This window comes from Sebastes umbrosus, chromosome 1 (genome assembly GCF_015220745.1).
Source record: "Sebastes umbrosus isolate fSebUmb1 chromosome 1, fSebUmb1.pri, whole genome shotgun sequence".
In the NCBI taxonomy this organism is placed as follows: domain Eukaryota; kingdom Metazoa; phylum Chordata; class Actinopteri; order Perciformes; family Sebastidae; genus Sebastes; species Sebastes umbrosus.
In genome coordinates, this window is record NC_051269.1 from 9,404,052 (window position 1) to 9,424,631 (window position 20,580).

The 20,580-nt window shown below is 40.4% G+C and overlaps 1 protein-coding gene across 17 annotated transcripts in view; it reads left to right on the top strand.

Annotated features, from left to right (window-relative positions):
• cadpsb (Ca2+-dependent activator protein for secretion b) overlaps positions 1–20,580 on the top strand; it is a 79,733-nt gene that overhangs the window by 56,976 nt on the left and 2,177 nt on the right. For 4 of the 17 annotated variants that reach the window (XM_037768787.1, XM_037768796.1, XM_037768841.1 and 1 more), the window contains 12 exons: positions 3,808–3,914; positions 6,463–6,492; positions 7,028–7,039; positions 9,176–9,332; positions 9,426–9,567; positions 10,335–10,496; positions 11,681–11,836; positions 11,983–12,130; positions 12,249–12,323; positions 13,748–13,831; positions 14,221–14,253; positions 14,427–14,534. In XM_037768787.1, coding sequence (XP_037624715.1) covers positions 3,808–3,914; positions 6,463–6,492; positions 7,028–7,039; positions 9,176–9,332; positions 9,426–9,567; positions 10,335–10,496; positions 11,681–11,836; positions 11,983–12,130; positions 12,249–12,323; positions 13,748–13,831; positions 14,221–14,253; positions 14,427–14,534 — 1,214 coding nt within the window. Of the gene's footprint in view, positions 1–865; positions 899–3,807; positions 3,915–6,462; positions 6,493–7,027; positions 7,040–9,175; positions 9,333–9,425; positions 9,568–10,334; positions 10,497–11,680; positions 11,837–11,982; positions 12,131–12,248; positions 12,324–13,747; positions 13,832–14,220; positions 14,254–14,426; positions 14,535–20,580 lie in introns of all 17 variants that reach the window. The other 13 variants (XM_037768883.1, XM_037768891.1, XM_037768899.1 and 10 more) reach the window with 8 other exon arrangements.

Consider the following 20,580-nt stretch of genomic DNA (forward strand, 5'->3'; position numbering starts at 1 on the left):
CATCCTCTCCCCACTCTCTCTCTCTCTCTCTCCTTCTCCTTATTTTAAGCGCACTGTCACCTCATCGCCCCTTCTGCCTCTTCTCTTCCTCCAGAGATGTCGCTCTTGCCATGCTTGTTTTTATCTGTGCCTTTTGTCTGTGAGAGTGAGTGGGGAGCGCACCAGTCGAGAGATCTGAGCAGTACCACACCGAATCAGTTGGCGGTCCTTTTTTTAGTACCATCTGTTTGTGATGGGACGTGAATGAGCAAGTCTGGTCTGTAAGCTTCTTTCTTTTGGTTGGATGCCCATTCCTTTGACTTGAATGCATTTTTACATTGCTTACATTGTTATCTCCTCCAGTCATTTGGTCTGATCATGTGTCAGTGGTGTGCTGTGCCGAACAGGTAGGCTTTCCTTTCACCGCGACACCACAGATAGTGAAGGAGCATCTGTCGACAGAGCTATTGTATGGGGAGGACAGGACAGGGTGTAGGGTGTATGGATTCAACAGCTCCTGTTTGTGTATTAAATTCACTCAGTGTGTCCCGTCTACGATCCTGGCAGCTGTTTGTGTGTCCTACCTGTTGACGATAGTCTGAGCTTTGTCTGTTTGTTAACAAACATCTTATCACTTTTTTTAATTTCCAATTTTCCACAGGCTAATATTTCTGTTTTTTATTGTGTGTTTGTGACGTTTGTCTGTTGCCCAGAAACCTCACTCCCTGGAGCTGATATCGTCCCAGCAGACTCTTTTGAAAAGGGTCACATGGTGATGAATAACAACTCTGAGCTTTCCCCCCCCTGTCACGTGAAAATAACCCTAGAACCGTGCTAATTCTAAACATCTCCTCTTTATCTCTTCTCTCCCTTTTTCTCGCTGAAGTTGAGAAAGGTCAAAAGGATCAAAAGGATCCAGGTGAACCCATGTTTAGCTTGTGGTTTAGCCACAGTGCACACATACATACAAACATACATACATGTACACACACACAGACCCCTCACAACCCTTCCACACAAGTGTCTTTTGTGAATAGATACAGAACATATGCATGTATGCGCAGAGTTTACCTGTAGCACATCTTCCATACAGTATATTATTGTAATATACACACTCATTCAAGTTCTCAAATGTCTTGGCATGTTTAAAGCATCTTTCTTATAAAGTAAATACGTGGAGATTGTATTACTTTATATCATTTCAGACGTGGCTCAAGACTGTTTAGTTTGTTCTGGAAGTTTTCTTTCCATTTAGTTCAGCATTAGTGCAACGTTGTACTCACAGAACAAGTATGCCGTTAAATGGTTGTACAGTATGTGGCTAAAAATACATTTAGCCAAACATTTTTCCCGTAAAGAATTATAGAGTAATACAATCTCTTACAAAAACGAATAAGTCACATATTTGCCTACGGGTTGAAGTAAAAAGGGAAAAGAGGGACATAAGCAACATCTTAATGTAACTCATATTATCATCAACTTGAACACACATTAGCAAACATCTCCACTAAAGGTCATACCTCTGATAATGGGATTGTATATGTAAACACCTTTTCTTAATGTCATATATGATCATACATTTAAATAGTCATTTTAGATATTTAAAGGGTCAATTTAACCATATATAGTAAAAAGCAAACAAAAAAATGTGTCCTACTTTCGTGGTATATAGTCATGCGGATAGTTATGGTTTTATTGCAACTTGCACTTCAACCGCAACCTCATTTTATTGTCCCCTAGGGGGAATTTGTCTTGCAGTGAGGTGAAACATAGAACACAAACAGACGTAAGCATACATTACATAAAACATAATATGCTAAACCCCACCATACAAGCCCAATCAGGTGACAGCAAAAGATAAAACCTGGAATACATCCAGCTACCTTCATCCAAACAACTATTTGCAGCTGGTTTCAGATATCTGCCACTTTATCTCCGACTATTGTCACCACTTGAAACAATTTGCATGGCTAAATACCACCGAGGATATGTTAGAAAGAGCTTGTTTGTCTTGTGTTTTTATTGTAATTTTGGTGAACTGGCCCTTTAATATTCCATACCAGTCAGACATATCAGATATTGGTGTTCTGTGTTTGAACAGTGCCATAATAGACATATTACATACTGCCTAGCTTCTGATTGAAATGCGTTCACGGTGCTGATGAAGCCACAAAGGTCCGCTGTGCTTTTCTTCTAGACCAAACCATGAGATCTGCTCCCAGTGCTCCCCTTCACAGGACATTATGACCACAGAATATATAGTTACTGTAATACAAATCCATGTGATGCCATCCATTAGTGTCGATTAAATGTCCCTAAAGACAATGACTCAAGTATCATGTCGGCTCTTTAGATGTCTCAGATTTCCCCTGATGATAAACTTTACATGACGATTGAAAGCATAACCTATAAAGTGGCAGATTAGCATTTCTATTTTACAACCAGGACCCTAAAATAGATACATATTTCCATTTGGCTTGAATAGAAATACCTGAGGAATATTTGAGAAAATGCTTTTACTTGGTAAAATAATAGTGAAAGCAACAAAAGACCCCCAGTCAGCACTGCAGTGTAAAGACCACTACTGTTTTATGTAGAGTTACGTATATATGTGCTTTTGATTTGTGTAGCCATTCAGTTCCATGTTCAAATTATATGCATATCATACCACATAGTCGTACTGTTTTGAAGAATCCCATTTCATGGCGTTTAACTGTCTTTATCAGATCATTCTGTCAGCAAAGGTACAAGCAAGTGATTTGGAGCTTTTGCAAATTATAGACCAACGTTGATTAGTGATAGAGGGCCAAAGCAGTTTTTAGTGTGCAAAATCCAACACCATCACACTGTAAAAATATTCATTCATTCAAATGATTGTTTACTGGTTTATTAATTCATGAGATAATAGCTGATTCATAATGAATAACACTCTTAAAGCATCTGTTTAACCAAACACGTGATGCGGTTTGCTGTGTATTGAGTCAAAATGGCGTCTTGACCCATAAAATCAAAGTCGTTTTGTATGGTATTGTCGAGAGATTATGTAAAAAGATGAAATTCAATATCATTTGGAAATGCATGTCAAAACATCTCTGGAATTGTCCTTAAAAGTCTTAATTTTTTTTTTTTTAATTTGGCTATAAATGTAATTTGAATTTTTTTTGTATACGTTTCTTTTTTTTTACAAAAATATCTGCACAAATATTGATGAAATTATTATATATATTTTTTTATGTTATTTATATTTATTTGATTAATTATTAATAATAAATGTCTTAATATACTTTTTTTTTTACTAATTCCATTCTACAGCAACACAAGTAAAAAATAAGCTTGATTTTATTCAGTAATACAGTATTAGACCAATTGGATAGGAATTGAAACTATTAAAGTTAATTTAATGGAAAACTATAAACAGAAATAATGAATTATTTTTACAGTGTGTGCTCATTGAGAGTTAATTTTACCATGCGACAGCTCCTTATACAGATGGCTTATTCAGTACCGCTTCACGATATGCATGTTTTTGATGCCACATTGCACCTCCATCTCAACGCCACTATTCTCGTGCCTGACAACATAATTATCCTACAAACACATTAGTTATGTTGCTTCATGTCATGCAGCCCAAAATGCATATAAATGAGAACACTTGTTATGAGGGTATGGTAGATAAACATCACAGTGTAAGCGCTGTGTTTATACTTTTTATTAAACGGTCAAAAATATAGACAGGAGAAATCTACTGAATAGTCATAAAAATCCCCCTGGATTCCTTCTCTGTGCTTGACTAACCACTCATCCCTCATCCTCATCCTTTTGTCTCAGAGAACGTAGGCCGCTTAGTCACGCCTGCCAAAAAGCTGGAGGAAACAATTCGCCTGGCGGAGTTAGTCATAGAGGTCCTCCAGCAGAACCAGGAACACCATGCGGAGGTGAGTGAGAACCCTCTCCTCCTCTCCTCCTCAAAACACTTTCCCTCTATACTCTCACTCTTATCTCACTTCGCCCCTCAACAGGGAGTTAGTCTTATTATCAGCCTTCTATAAATAAAGCTGCTTTCATCTATGGGTAACTAAAAAAAAAACCTTTCAAAGATTAATTTAATTTAGGAGAGCTCTAATTGGTGCTCAACAGACCATGGCTACATGGAATCAGAGCGCCGTGTTTGAGCAGAGACTGTAAATTAGGCATAAAATGATATCTTGTGTGCAGTTCTTTCCTCTGATCACAGCTCATAACTCAGTGTTGCAATGTTACATAAGCCGCTGAAAGCGTTAAACCATGGTAATATGTTATCGGTAGTCTGGTATAAACAGAAGGCAGGAGGGTAAACAGAATGGAAACAGAAATACAGGACCAATACACAACGCTCACAACCTCTGCATTCACTTAACAAGTTTTCCTTTTGACACAATTAGGAGACGTAATAGCCAGTGGTGGAAGAAGTACTCAGATCTTTTACTTAAAGGTGCAGCGTGTAGCAGCGAGCCACCGGCTCCAAAGAAATACTGGGCAGTATTTCACCTCTACTGCTGGGTCCATGCAATCTAAATTTAAAATCATCAGTTATATAAAACAAAAAATAACTTACAGCAGGGCAGGATCATGCAAAATTCAACCAAATTGCTGGAAATCTGAGAGCCGGTCAAAACAACACGACTATCTTCTAATCTTCACGTGTGGTGTCGGCCGATAGTTTACGTTAGCCACGTGTGTGTTTACTGTGACACTAACTGGGAGCTGTACGGTCCGTGTAATGTTACTTTTGTTTATTGGCTTGGATCCGGTGTAGCAGAGACAACGGAACAATTCAGGGTTTTTGTTTTGTCCTCACTGCCGACGGGGGGGGGGGACTGCTTTCCAGGGAGGGGAGCGTGCGGCAGCTCCAGGGGACGAGCTTTAGTAAGCAGCTGTGGCAGCTCGGATTCGGCCGGTGAAAACCCCAGCACCGGGAGTAGCGTTGTCACGATACTGGAGTTTCTAACTCCGATACAATACCTTAAAAAATATCGATGTTCGAAACCACGGGGAAAAATTGACACAACACTGAGGGCATGAAATTTCAGATTTTGATTAAAAGATAAATTGCAGAGTGTGTGTGTGTGTCAACTCGCTGTCGGGAGAGAAGAGAGAGCAGAAAGCGCAACTGGTACCCGTGTATCGATACAGCGGAAAATGAGTATTGAAACCATTTCCAATATTCAGTAATGTAACGATATTTCTATATTTTTGACAACCCTAGCCGGGGGTCACAGCAGGCTGATGGAGCGCTGGGTCTATCCTGTCTAACGGCAGCAAAAGCGAGTTTTCTGATCCAGCAGGGAGTCGGGGTAGTCCCCGGGATTAGACCCCCGTTGCTGGGGTTTGCTCTGGCCGAATTCGAACTAACTGCTTACAAAAGCTCCATCTGTCTCACGGAACCGCCGTACGCTGTACTTTACAAGCAGCCTCCCGCTAACGGGGAGGACAAGGTAACGCTGTGAGTGGTTTTGTTGTTTCTGCCACTTTGTATTTAATCCAATAAACAAACTATCAAACGCACCATAGATGTATTATTGACAAGCCCTCGGTGCAGCTCTACTTCTTTGTTCTCTAGACTGAGGGCAGACGGGCGCTAAAGTGACTCACTACTGCCTCTAGAAGAACAAGTGGTATTACAAGAAAGTACGAGCCGGGGCTAGTCAGTTAGCATGCAAATTTCAGTAGATATCTCTGCAACCCAACACATAGACGTCTTTGACATAACATCAACACTGCAACCTCTTTACATTCTGTTGAGAACGTGAGTTCATTTTTTAAAAAATGTTTTAAACTTAAATTCTGGCCAGATCTTGACACATTGCACCTTTAAGTAAAAGCAGCCTACCGATACAACAATTTAGTAATACACCATTAGAAATCCTGCATTCAAAATCCTACTTAAATAGAAGTACAGAAGTATTAGCAGCTAAACATACTGGAAGTATCAAAAGTAAAAGTGCTTTTTCCTCAGAAAATGAGTGATATATCCTTACAATATACTGTATATTACATGACAGTTATTATTACAAGAAAATACAAAGGTATGCTACAGAGACGTTTAAAGGGGAAGTTCAATCAAAGTCTAAAACGTGTTTTTTTTGTAACGGTTTACAAGCAAAAAAAGATTGGAAAGCACTCGTTTAATCTGTAACAATGCATTGTATTTAATAACATTATCATATGTAAAATCTTAATCTGAAACTAGTAACTATAGCACTCAGTTAAATGTATTGGAAAGTTTAATATTTCCCTCTTAATGTAGCGGAGTAGAAGCATAAAGTAGCATTTCCACCACTGCTAATAGTTAATTTACTGCACCCTGTTTGCTGCTATAAACACTGAGCTGGTAGGAAAGCATGATGAACATGTGTAGTTGTGTAGATCTGAAGGTGATCCAATGGGATCTTAGAATATACAGATAAAGCAGATTTATTGTATCTCTCTGAATATGCTTGACAGGCGGCAGTCACAAGTTCTGGAGATCAATCGGTACAGTATTTTTATTTCTTTTTCCTCTTCAGTCCCCCATCACGACCCCCCTGTATGGCATGTGCGCCACTATGGCAAGAGGCACCTTTCTAGACAGAGAATGATCTCGTAGGTACTTTTAGCAATGGGTGGGTTTTTTAGGAATAGAAGTGAGAGCAAACATGTTTAAAAATTAAAAAGGCACTGTAGCTTGCACAACATAATTGTGATCATAAAGCATGTTCATCGGGCCATAAAGAGGTTTCCTTTATCTCCAAGCATGCTGAACCAGTAAATCTCCCAAAGTATGCTCCATGTGAACCTTTTGAAGTTTGATCCACCATAAACATTTGTTTCCCCCTCCATCCAACGATTAATTTCACAGTCCGCACTTGTTCAAGCATTACTTCCCCCAGCTTCTCCTCTTCCATCCCTCTCTGCTGTCTATTATTATAGTTTTAAAAAACAACCTTTTAAGAGAAATGCCTCAAAAACACTTTATTGTTCTGTACATCTTCCTGTGTTCTCACTGTCATATGATTGGTGACTGTCGAAGCAGGGAAAAGAGGTATGTAGTAAAGTTGAATGAGAAACTCCCATAATGCTTTGTGCATGTCCAGTAGATGATGCCACGTCTCCTTCCCCCCTCAGCATCAGTACACTCCCTCAGGATTGATCCCATGACACGGTTGCATTGTTACAGCACTTTAAGTCTGTCTGGCTGAACACTGGGTCTGCCCTAGAGCTTTCAGGGTCCTGTATGTGTCCCTTAACCTTTATCAAAGGTTGGAGGCCTCTCCGCCTGGCGGCCTTTGAGCATTTTCCTTCCCTCACCTGTTGGAAACTTTTACAATCCTCCCCTTTAATCCCTCCCCCATCCGCAATAAGAGTAACTCTCCTTGAATGTGATGGAGAAGAGCTTTGTTTGCTGCCTGTTTCTCTAGCATTAGATCTGTCAAAGCATTTTTAATGGTTGGGGGCAGGTAAGTAGACAGGTAAGTCAGGTTTTGACTGCCATTGTGGCGGTGAAGCCAAACGGGAAAAACAACAGAAACATTGTAAAATAATAAAATAAAGCATGCAGCATAATTTGGAAAGGCCAAGCTTCATTTATTGAACTTGGCAACATGTTTAGTCTGAATGATGAGCAAAATAAGCCAAGACTGCCAGCAAAGCAGCTACTGTACTCCTTCCTCCTGTCAAAGGGCGAGAAAATCCTGACTGTGCTAGAAAAAACCGTCCGCTGAATCTCAGAGACTTACTTAACTAATTGGAACAGACGCACTCCAACACTAGAGATGCTGTACGCTGCAGTCTTCGGTGTGCCGAGTCAAAGATGTGCATGAGTCACATTCGCATCTAGCGGACTATGGGTTTGTCACTGATGTGAATGGTGGACCCCCTCGTCTCTTAGCTTGAGAGAAAAGCATGCAGGGAGCTCCACGTGTGCATGACAAAAGCACCTTTCCCTTAAATCTATAGATGCTGTCATAAGTATAACAAGGCACGAACATGCAACCCTACTGTGTGATCCTTTTGCTACGTAGAAACTTCCTTACTTACAACTAATGCCACCTTCAAATAACAACAGTGGATTTAATCTCAGAGTATGCGAATGGAAACACACACACACACACACACACACACACACACACACAAACGTACGCAATGTGTCCTTTCCTTACTGTGAAAACTCTGTTTGAAAGGAGTCCACATACAGCACGAGACAATCACTCAGTATTCATGAACATGAAGTCATTTTGGGAAATGCACAGGTTTGCTTTCTTGCTGAGAGTTACAAGAGAAGATAGATACCAATTTTATAACTGTTAGTTATATATATGAAGTTATAGCCAGCAACTGGTTCATTTAGGCGGATGTTTTACTGGTGTCCGGTAGTCGCTTTCAGTCCAAAATGGCGGAAGTGTAGCTTTGCTGCAGCGCGCTGATGTTGCAATTGAACGAACAATTGACTTTCACTTCTTGGCAATATACGTTCTTTGGCCAGAGACTGCGCAGTAGTGATCGAGCAGTGTAGCCGCGGTATCACAGTCCTGCCCACACACCTGCCCGGACCAACATGGAGCTGAGCACGGCAGCAGCTTGTCAGCAAGTGAGAATCACAGCTGTCAATCATGACGTCTCAGCCCCTTTTTACAGCATCAAATAACTAATTCAATCCATGTTGGGAAGAATGTGTTTGACATGTACTTTGACTTTTTAGTTTGGCCCAGATCCCATCCACTAACATGGAGGGGGCGGGATTTAAGACCTATACTGCAACCAGCCACCAGGGGGCGATCAAGATGTTTTAGCTTCACTTTTGGGGAGCTGTTATGTCGTCCATCTTTATATACGGTCTATGGTATATAACGTGTTAATTAATGAGCTTTAGAGGTGCTGGTAGGTGGATTTTTGTTTAACTCTGGACAGAGCCAGGCTAGCATGAGAGAGGTATCACTTCCCTTATCTAACTCTCGGCAAGAAGGAGAATAAGCATATTTCCTAAATGTTAAACAATTCCTTTGACATACATTAAACATACATTGAGCATACAGAGATCCAGTGGAATTTCCTTTTAAGACCGATGAGCTCCAGTTGTGTGTATTATTCCCTCCTTCCTCGTCTTTCTTCCTTACGTCATCTCATCTCTTAACCGGAGCCCTTATTCACCTGTTTTTCTTCCGTCCTGCTGTGTCTGTAGGCGTTTGCGTGGTGGACAGACCTCATGGTGGAGCACGCAGAAAACTTCCTGGCCCTCTATGCCATCGACATGGACGCCGCTCTGGAGATCCAGTCCCCCGAGAGCTGGGACAGCTTCCCCCTCTTCCAGCTGCTCAACGACTTCCTCCGGGCAGACTGTAAGCCCCCGCATTTATTTTGTAGACACTTTGGGTATTGTGTAATTGCTTAAACAAAGACACTAATGACTTTTCTGTCTTTTTTTAATACAGATCACCTGTGCAATGGAAAGTTCCACAAACACCTCCAGGATCTGTATGCTCCTCTGGTGGTTAGATATGTGGATCTGATGGAGTCCTCCATAGCACAGTCAATTCACAAGGGCTTTGAGCGAGAGTCCTGGGAGCCTGTAAAGTAAGGAGCCTCCGTCTTTCTAGCTAGGCTGTAGGATGGTTGGAGATGCGAGGCTTTTATGTTCAGATGACAGCGTGGAGGCTGAGAAATCTCGGAGAGCAGCAGTAATGCTTACCCAGGCTTCCTGTTGGTTCACTTTTAAAGAATGAGCCAAGAGTGGGCTGAATAACCTATTTTCCCTCTGAAAGAAATGGGTTATTTATTCTGGAAATAGTCTTTGACTAATGTATGTGCCTTAGCAATTTCTCTGTGACACATTGGGGTCAGGGCAGCACCTAATATCTCTGTTGTTTTGTTTTGTGAACTAACCTTCATAATGTGTGCTTTGACATGTTGCCAGAAACAAAAGGCCTCCAGTCTGTTGTGTTGCTGTTATAATTTATTAGTCGTGGCGTTCCGTTCACACTTTTTGCTTTTACATTTTTTATTGCAAAGATAATATTTAAGATTTATTAAGGTAAAGGTTTCTTTCCTTGGTCTGTATTTGTGTTTATTCATTTCAGTATTATTAAGTTGCTTCTACCCTCTCACTGCATTTAATACAGTATACGTGTGCATCCTGAGCCCTCTTTACTCTCGAGGTCTTTGTATAATGTGCGTCTTTGACTATTAATGTCGGTCTTGTTTATGTGTGCTAACTGTACGTTTCTGTCTTTGCCTAATTTCTGATTTTACGTTACTTTTATGATGAGTGTTACATGGCTTTTCTGCAGCTCCCACACCACTGTTATGGATTCTTTTTTTCTTTTTGTCTGTTTTTTCTGCAGGAGTTTAACAAGTAATCTGCCCAATGTGAATCTACCAAATGTGAACCTCCAAATTCCCAAAGTACCAAATCTGCCAGTGCCAGTAGCAGGACTATCAGTTAACCTTCCACAAATGCCTAGCTTTTCTACCCCGTCATGGATGGCTGCTATATATGACTCTGAGTGTGTATTCAACTAGTTTACTTTAGAAATATTAAGCAAGCGGAGACTGCCTTGGTATGAAGATGCCCTCAGTCAAAGAGCATTCAAAAAAATTTAATTATTTTTTTAAAGTACAGCAAAATTTCTTCTGCATGACTCCAAACTGGAGAAGAAATGCTGCACAAAGATCAATTTCAGTATGTTTTCTCTTGCGTGAATGCGTCATGATTATGTCCATGTTCATGCCAAAGGCACTCTGAAAGGTGTTAGAGTAGATGGGGTTCTGCTTTCTAAAATGAGATACGCTCTCATTTGTCTCAACATGCATGCTGTTGAGCTGAGGTGTGGAGATACGGGCCAAAACAAAATATATGTATATATTAATATAATATATTGCTCCGAGGCTATTTGGAAACAAGTCTCCGTTCTACAAAAGATGTATCTCCCCAGAGGTGTTGTCCACAGACATTTGCTTTTAGTGCACTGTAGATGGTAAATGGCCGTAGATTCATCTCTGACCTTGACCACCTGCCAGTAGTCTGATTGGGAGGGAAGATAATGGATTGGATTGGAGATGATAGCGCGGAGAGGCTGGGCGGCTGCTGTTTCAGACCTCTCCCTCTGCGTTTTATCACCTCCTCTCCCAACTCCACATCTTTCCCAATGAGCTCTACTCAGGATGCCCTAAAAGGTCTGCATGGTTTGTTTAGTAATAATTCTTCCAGGGCCCCCACCAGCCTGGGGACATGGATGTTGAGAGAGGGCCTGTGATGAATCAATTTTTTCTTTTTTTCTGGCCCCATAAATGCCATTTTTTACACGCCCTCCCTCACTTCTCCATTCCCAACTCTTTTGTCTTGACACAGTGTGATTAGCTGCTGTATCTGCAGTGACTTTACCTGCATGTGGCCACCTCACATCCCAGTCAATAATCATACTCTATAGTATGGTTATTGAATTGTTACAGTAAACCCTGCCCGCTCCTTTTCACCCATACACTGACTGTCCAGAAACACCTGCATTGAGACAGACATTTGGACGAACCAGTCAGTATATGGTCGGAGTTTAGTTTGACTGTGCTTAGGTGTGGAGGAACAGCATCCTCCTCTGCACCTGCCACAATACCACCCACCCCCACTCCCTCTCTCCAGCACTGTGACCTTTGTCTACTAACCTGTATGTGTGTGTGTTTGGGTTGATGGCAGTAACGGCTCCGGGACGTCAGAGGACCTCTTCTGGAAGCTGGACGCCCTCCAAACGTTCATCAGGGACCTGCACTGGCCCGAGGAGGAGTTCGCCAAACACCTGGAGAGTCGCATCCAGCTCATGTCGAGCAACATGATCGAGAACTGCGTCAAGCGGTGCGTTTGTTTGTGTGTCCGTGCATGAGAGGAAGACAGATTGACGGAAACAGAAATACTTGGAGGCACCAAAACGTTGCGAATGAATACTGAACACTTCGCTGAATATTTTATATCTTAGTATAAATATTTCACTTGCATTGCAGCACCAGGATGGCATTTGAGAACAAGCTGACAAAGAGCAGCAAGTCAACAGATTTCCGCATTTCTCCAACATTATGCACCATGTTCAACGTGATGGTGGATGCCAAGGACCAGTCAGCTAAATTGTGTGCAATGGAGATGGGCCAAGAGGTAAAAACTTCACCTGGGACACCGACTGCATGTTAATAAATGAGTTTTGTTTTCACAAAAAGAAAGAGATCTATTAAATTGATGTTTTGTTAAAACTTATCCCTTTTTCTTTTTGCAGAAACAGTACCACACCACAATAGACGAGCTGATTGAGGAAAGTGTGAAAGACATGATCCAGCTTCTGGTTGCAAAGGTACGCCTGTATATCAACTGTGACAACACATGTATTATTTATTATACTAGTGCAGTGCCCGTTCAAAACATGCCTGTTCAGAAGGGGCTATATGCTCGGTCCGTGGTGTTGCTGCTTGCAGCTTTCTCGAGAGCCGCTCATACAAACAACTTCACACTCGACACCGCGCTTCCATGGCTCCTTAGCAATACACCTGCCATAACATATTGCGTCACACACCCAGGGTCAAAAACATTGATGTAATAGACTAAGCAGAGGTAATTTCCAAACAGGCGTATTAGTCACTTGCTTTGACATAACCACTGCCGTTATAAAGTAGAGCAGAGATTTAATTAGCGCAGGTATTTTGCTGGCAGTAATGTTAAAAGAGTTATACGTTAGTATCAAGTCTTACAGCAGGGAAATACAGTCCCACTAAAGGGGAGGAAAAGTTGCAATGGCAGAGTCATACTTGCCAACCCTCCCCAATTTCCCATTTTTCATTGCCCTCTCCCGGTTTCCTCCCGGGGTCACAATTCTCCAATATTTACCCGATTTATATCAAAATTTCACACTATTTTTCCTTTTCGTTATCTTAGCGTGTTTCTGGAGCTGAACAGTGTGTATAATCCTTACTGTTTCCACCCAGACGACAATAGAGCTACACCAACTGTCGTTTCGCAGCGGAAGAGAGACGTTTATGCTCAAGACACAGCGCAGTTTGAGCTCATGTTTAAGCTGCGCTCGCCTCAGCGTGCAACGCCCCAAATTTAGGCTTTGCTCGATGCAGCGAAAATCCGTCGTGGCAATGCGCAAGCCATGGGAATAACAGGTTTCTGAGCGTAGTGTTGCTGTTGTCGTGTTGTGTCTGAAAGGAGATTCAGTGAATGAGAGAAGGAGAGATAAATGGAGAGCACCAAGAGAAATAAATACTCAAGCAGGAGCAAAAATAAATAAAAACTGATGAATATTAGTTTATACCAGAGATCAACACGCCAAGTTCACGCCAGAGGGGCGAATTATTCAGTTTTCATTCCTGAGAGTTAAATGTAAAATCAAAAGTTTAACATTAAAATGCTGTTGCAGTGTACTTATTATTTTGTTATTTTCTTTGTTTTAAAGTCACCAGAATGCAGGAAACAAAGTCTCTGAAACTCAAACTCCGCTTTGGTTTTGAAATCCTCCTTATTTTTAAGGTCTCAAGGTTTGCAAGTATGGGCAGAGTGGCTCTGGACGACATGCTCGTCTCAGTCTGCAGATTGATACCTGCGAAACTATACTGACACTCCCATCAACCTCAGCTGTAGTTTGTGTTAATTGCCAATTAAAAACTAAAGAATAAATAAAAAAAAAAATACACTAAAGATGGCGAACATGGTAGAAACATTATACCTGCTTAACATCAGCATGGAGCACTGAATCCTGTTCTTTCTCTCGTTTCTCAGTTTGTTGTCATTCTGGAGGGCGTGTTGGCTAAGATTTCCAGATACGATGAAGGCACTCTCTTCTCTTCATTCCTCTCTTTCACGGTGAGCTTCTCTTCTCCTCCACCTTAATGGGCTGATTCACTAATATCTAGGGCTGGTTATCGAACCTCAATCCTTTTTCGATATTGACCAAAATGTGTCCATCGAGTATTGTTGTACCTAAAGCTGGCATTAAATGCTTCCTTTCTCAGTTTTGTAATGTTCTGTATTTTTTTCAATTTTAGACTTTTAAAAATGGATTTGTAGAAAAACATGTTTATATCTGTCAAAGTAAGCTATCGTAAAAGTATTGCTTTGGAATCAAATCTCATCATATCATATATGTACTACTAGTATTGAACAATGTAAACAGATATCCAGCCCTAATGATAGTAATATTAGTTAAAATGTTCTTCTATAAACTCTCGGCCTGTATTTTGTTCTGATTTCAGGTGAAAGCTGCCTCTAAATATGTGGATGTACCTGTAAGTGCAATAACACCTTACCTTCCTGTGTTTACCTGATATACAGTAGCTGAACAAGCTACCTTTTTTGTTTTAATCATCATCAGTGTTCCTGTCTATATCTTTTTTGACTACAGTAACCTGCCAGTGTTTGCGTGTTCCTGCCCCGACCCTGTTCTCTTTCTGTTTTACAGAAACCTGGGATGGACGTGGCCGACGGCTATGTGACCTTTGTGCGCCACTCTCAGGATATTCTCCGTGATAAGGTCAATGAGGAGGTGTATATAGAAAGGTTATTTGATGTAAGTAAGATGCCGTCTCCTCCTCACAACAAGGGAGGGGCCTTCCAAAATGTGGCAAAACAACAGGGCAGAGAGGGATAAGTCCCATTTTGAGAGCAGGAAATGTACTTTAGCCTGGCAGAAAAGGCTTTTTCTGATCCTCTACCTCTTGACTTTTCTTTTTCTCTCTGTCTCTCTTCTCTCTGAACCTTAGCTGCTGCCCTGTGCATTCTGGTGTGCATTGCCACAGTGCTTTTGGGCCTTTGTGTATTACAAAAAAGGAAACTTTTATTTACAAAGAGTCCTTAAAAGCATCCTCAAAAAAAAAAGGATTATCTGAAGCAGTGCTCTCTGGAAAGAACAGAACTATCCACAGTGATCACATACCAGCACACCAACTTATATTTTTTTTAGCTCACCACTGTGCTTTCAGATACTTTCCACATAAAGCATGTCAGCCTCTTGAATGAATGACACTCAGCCCTCTTGGCCTCAGTCCACAGAGCACCCAGGCACGTTTCTCTGTGAACGGAAAATGCCAGGTGAAAGATGCACTGCTGGATGGGCCGGGGCGACATAATGATGTCAAACTCTTAGGCTGACATGTCGTATACCCTTGGTCTGTTAGAGCAGTGGTTCCCAACCTGGGGGTCGAGACACCACCATGTGGTCGCAAGATAAAGCTGAAAGGTCATGAGATGATTTACAGGATAATATATATAATAATTTTCTCATATTTGACTCTTTTTTTTTCCCAGTAAATACTTTCAGCAGCCTGTTGCACCAGTTTGAGTATAAAGTCAACACTAAATGCTACGTGGTAACTAGTTAGTTTCATACTAAACTCGCTACTTTGTATAATTACACCATATGAACTTACATAAGCGCAACCATAATGAAAAGATGGTTGCAGGGCGTGATGTTTTACCTCGTCAATCATTCTGATAAAATGACCTACAACAGACTGTTTCATTGAAGAGGAGATGGTATTGCTTAAGTATGAATTTCCATACTAACAAGCTATTTAGCATGCTAAAACAGTATGTGACATTTTTTTAGTATGTCCGAAACCTTAGTACAAAACCAATAGTACGTGCATTGCATACTCTTTCCGGGGAAATATAACAGTATTCAACACTGGACACTACGGCGGCATAAATATCCCACAATGCAATGCGGTAGTGATGATAATGTTAATAACAGATGTTGTCAGACAGCTCTTAAACATCAATAACGCTTCAGTTCAACTGTAAGTATAACATTTCACTTAGCTAGGCGTAATATATATTTTAAATTAATTCAGACTTTGATTCAAACAAAGAGGTTGGTACGGGTTACCATGGTTACACGTCCCCAACCGGCAAGGAGGCTCTCAGGAAGTGACGATGTAAATTAATGCTCAGTGAGTCCGAAAAGATCCATAGTACTGTTTATTCACACAAAAGTATGTTGAACGATAGTACACATATTGAGTATGTAGTGCATAGTATGCGATTTCGGACGAAGCCATAGTTTGTTATCATGTGTGAAGGAGCATAATATATGATACAACACATGTTTGTCCTCATTAATAACACAACGACCATTTATTGATCGCTTCTGTAGAACTTTGATGTTTTTTCACCAAAGTGAGAATGGCTGTATCACACATAAATGGTAAATGGTCATAATTAATAACAATATAAACAAAAATCTCCTCTAATACAAAAACATTTCCAATGGTTCTTCCATCATTTCTGTCTCCAGATAATAAAGAGCGACTCACGGGAAAGTGTCATTTTTTTCAAAGTTTTATCTTTAGAGCTGATTCGTCAATTGAAAGAAACGTAATTGACAACTATTTTGACAGGTTAATAAAAAAAAAAAGTAATTTTTCAGGCAAAAAAGACCAAATATTACCAAGTTCCAGCTTCTCTTCTGGGAGAATTAACTTCCTGGTGCAACAGCTTGCAGGACTGTAAAATTAAGCAATCATCACTCTGGTTTAAAGGGATAGTTTGGGTGTTTTGAAGTGGGGTTGTATGAGCTACTTATCAATAGTCAGTGTATTACCTGCAGTAGATGACAGACGGTGCGCTCCCCGTTTGGAGAAGCAGACAGGAGTTACCGCACTGAACCAAACAATGTACTGCTGTGGACGGGGCCGGCAGCAAAACGTATTATAGCCAACTAAAAGAAAGGCTCACCTAAAAAAATCTATATCAGTGTACGCTATATTTAAAATATTTTCCGATGGGAAACTGAACTGAAAGTGAAATTTTTCCAAGATAAAGCGGTGAAAATATTCTATATATAGTTTACACTTAAAATGATATAGATTTTCTTTAAGTGAGCCTTTCTTTAACGTGGCTAAAATAAGTTTTGCTGCCGTCCCACAGCAGTACATTACTTTCTCCTGTAACGGTACTCCTGTCTTATTCTCCAAACTAGGGGTGTGCCGACCGTCATCTACTGTAAATAATACACTGACTATGTATAAGTACCTCATACAACCCCACTTCAAAACACCTGAACTATCCCTTTAACAGCTCACGGTTAACAGAAATATACACCCTGTGTCATGGGCGGTTATGAGTTGGCATGACGCGGCTACAAAAGGTTGGGAACCAGTGTGTTAGAGGGTGAAGAGAGCACTGTCTTACAAAAACATAATCCTAACGGGATACATTGACAGCAATGTGTCCTCCATGTGTGATTCGAACGACACATAATGCTGTGATGTGTGTGCTTCATGTCATTCAGAAACTATTTGTACAGACCTGTGTCTCTACAGGTGTGTGATGGCTTTGTGTGTTTGACAGATCCTCAGTTCTGTGAGGCAGTGACGTGAAGTCTTTTTTTTATGTCTGAGAGATACTCAGAAGTCTCCCTTTGGTTTTATATTTTTATGTTTGGCTGTAGAAGCAGGAGTCTTGTGCCAGATGAATATGATTTTTTTGTTTTGTTGTTGTTTTTGGAGTGAGGAGTGATGCTGTTGTGAAGTGGGTCTGCTTTTTTGTCTTTGAGGTCCGCACAAGCTCCCCCGTCTCCGTCTGTGTTGTCAGTTTTTCTAGTGTGGAGTTTTTTCCCCCCTCGTGTCCTCTGTGTGGCCCCGAAGTGCACCGAAATCGTACTCCGCACTGTCATGTTAAATTCTTCTCAGAGATTTCTCAAGCTGTGAATGTTTCAGTTTTAGCTTCTTTTTTTTTTTAAACTGCACTTTCAGTTCTAGGATGTCTATGTTTTTCCTCTTTCATTTGAATGCATTTCCATCCATCCATTTGCATGCATGTGAACAAACAGTTCCTAGATGTTGCATATAGGCTCTACTTTATCTCTCTTTCTTTCACTAATTAATTTCAATCCTTTTTATCTCCTCTTTTCTGATTAACACCATTCCTGCTGCCTCCTCTATTCAGAAAGTGGCACTTATCTCTAGTGTTGCGTTGCGTTGTTTTATCACATTATGTTGGTTGGCATGATTTTAAAAGTCAAATAATCTTCCTGTGTACATCTTCTAGCATGACCCTCCTCCTCAGAGTTCTGCCTCATTTGCACATAGAGCAATCTTCCTTAGCACGTACTCTGCCACCCACCCACCTGCGAGGTCTGCATGCACTGCACGCTCAACTCGACTGTGAAGTGGACAGGCATCTGCATATCCGGCCTCGAGTTCAAACCTTTCAACCATTCACCTAATCTTGACCTAAAGAAACCTCCACTCAAAACTAAACCTCGGCAACCAAACAAACGAAATCCTCCCACTTGTAATCGGGCCGAAGAAAAACCTTTCTCTGCGTTCCTGCCTACTCACATGTTTAAAGTTGACTTCTTTTTCTTCTTCAAATTGGAGGTGTGACAACTGTTTCTATTAAGACTTGGGTGCTGTTCTCTTGTAACTTTAAAACAGTCTGGGAAACTGCCACCCAAAGCAATGTAGAGAAAAGGTACAAGATAATAGCACCGCTGCTCCCTGCCTGCTAACCATTTACTCACTCTCATTCTATTTTTCTTTTGCTAATGAACTCGTGTCAAAGCTATAATTTCAATTCCCCATACAGTGGTAGTTTTTCTATCTTCAGTGTAGGGTATTTAAATGCAGCTCGGCGTTTTCTACTTGAATAAATTATAAATAGAGGCTAAGTAATTGCCTTCAATAATTGATGGGCCATGCAGCTTTTACAAAATATTGACTTGTGGAACTTTTTTTTTTAGCATTTCAAAGGGTAATTACAGTTCAAGACAGATAAATCTGTCAATGCTTTACGACTTCCTTCGGTTTTATTATTTTCTTCAAGTAGCAGCAGTATCAGTGCTCGGAGTATTTCCTCTAAAATTGCTCTTTCCAGCTCTTCAGAGTGCCATAAATGCAGTTTGTGTGTGGATGTCACACTCGTGGTGTGCCTGTGCGTGTGTGTATGTGTGTGTTGGCAACATTACTGAAACAGTAACGCCCAAATTTAAGAAACTCTCACTTATTTTAGCAGATATAATTTAATTAGATTAAATTTGTCTTTATGGTCAAATTGTAATTGGACCAATTTTCATGTTGTAATATAATAATATATATTATATAGATAAGTCTTTGTTCAATACATTTAAAGGCCCTGAAAACATGTTTTATCAATCAGCTTCTTACTATAAGTGATGCAGACCTACATGTAAGAAACAGTTTGACCTTTTGGGAAATATGCTTATTTGCTTTCTTGTTGAGAGTTAGATGAGAAGATAGAAACCGCTCTCGTGTCTGTCTGCTTAATATGAAGCTAGAATCGGGAGACGGTTAGCTTAGCTTGGCACAAAGACTGGAAACAGCTAGTAACACAATCTGCCGACCAGCGCCTCTAAAGTTCACTAATAAAACATTATATTTAGTTTCTCTAACTTGTACAAAAAGTGAAGCATAAAAACGATAATTAAACGTTTTATTAACACAAATGGGTTATGTGTTAATTAGGGCTGTCAATTGATTAAAATATTTAATCACAATTAATCACAAATTAATCACACATTTTTTATCTCTTCAAAATGTACCTTAAAGGGAGATTTGTCAAGTATTTAATACTCTTATCAACATGGGAGTGGCCAAATATACTTGCTTTATGCAAATGTAAATATTTATAATTGGAAATCATTCAACAACACAAAACAATGACAGATATTGTCCAGAAACCCTCACAGGTACTGCATTTAGCATAAGAAAAATGCTCAAATCATGACACTGCAAACTGCAGTCCAACAGGCAACAACAGCTGTCAGTGTGTCAGTGTGCTGACTTGACTATGACTTGCCCCCAACTGCATGTGATTATCATAAAGTGGGCATGTTTGTAAAGGGGAGACTCGTGGGTACCCATAGAACCCATTTTCATTCACATATCTGGAGGTCAGAGGTCAAGGGACCCCTTTGAAAATGGCCATGACAGTTTTTACTCGCCAAAATGTTGCGTTAGTTTGCACCGTTATTTAGCACCAATGGATTCATTATGTTTTCTAGTTTCATATGATATTAGTATCTTCCCTCTAGCTTTAAAACTGAGTCCACTACAACCTAAAAATAGCAAGTTGCGTTAATGCGTTATAGAAATTAGTGGCGTTAAAAAAAAGTTGCGCTAACGCTTTATTATGGCGTTAACTTTGACAGCCCTAGTGAGTAATTAGTGAGCTTTAGAGAGGGTGGTATTGCAGATAGAGGACAGAGCCAGGTTTGCTGTTTCCTCCTTGTTCCAGTCTGTATGCAAAGCTAAGCTAACCGTCTGCCAGCTGTAGCTTTGTTCTGAGCTCACAGACGTGAGAGTGGCATTGATCTCTTTAATTAACCCTCTGCTAGGAAGTGAATAAGCATATTTCCCAAACTAACAAACTATTCCTTCAACACACAATTTTCTGTCAAACTTAGAACAGTTAATTTCTTACGAGAGACTTATATCTGTGAGAACACCCACGCAGTCCCAATGAAGCAACTTAGTTCAGCTTTTGAGGATGTGTTTTTTACAAACTTTTGAATTTGGCTTTAGTCATTTATATTTAAAGTTACCGAGAAATCTTTTTTGAAACTAAGTTTTCAGGGGCCTTAAAAGCACTAGAAC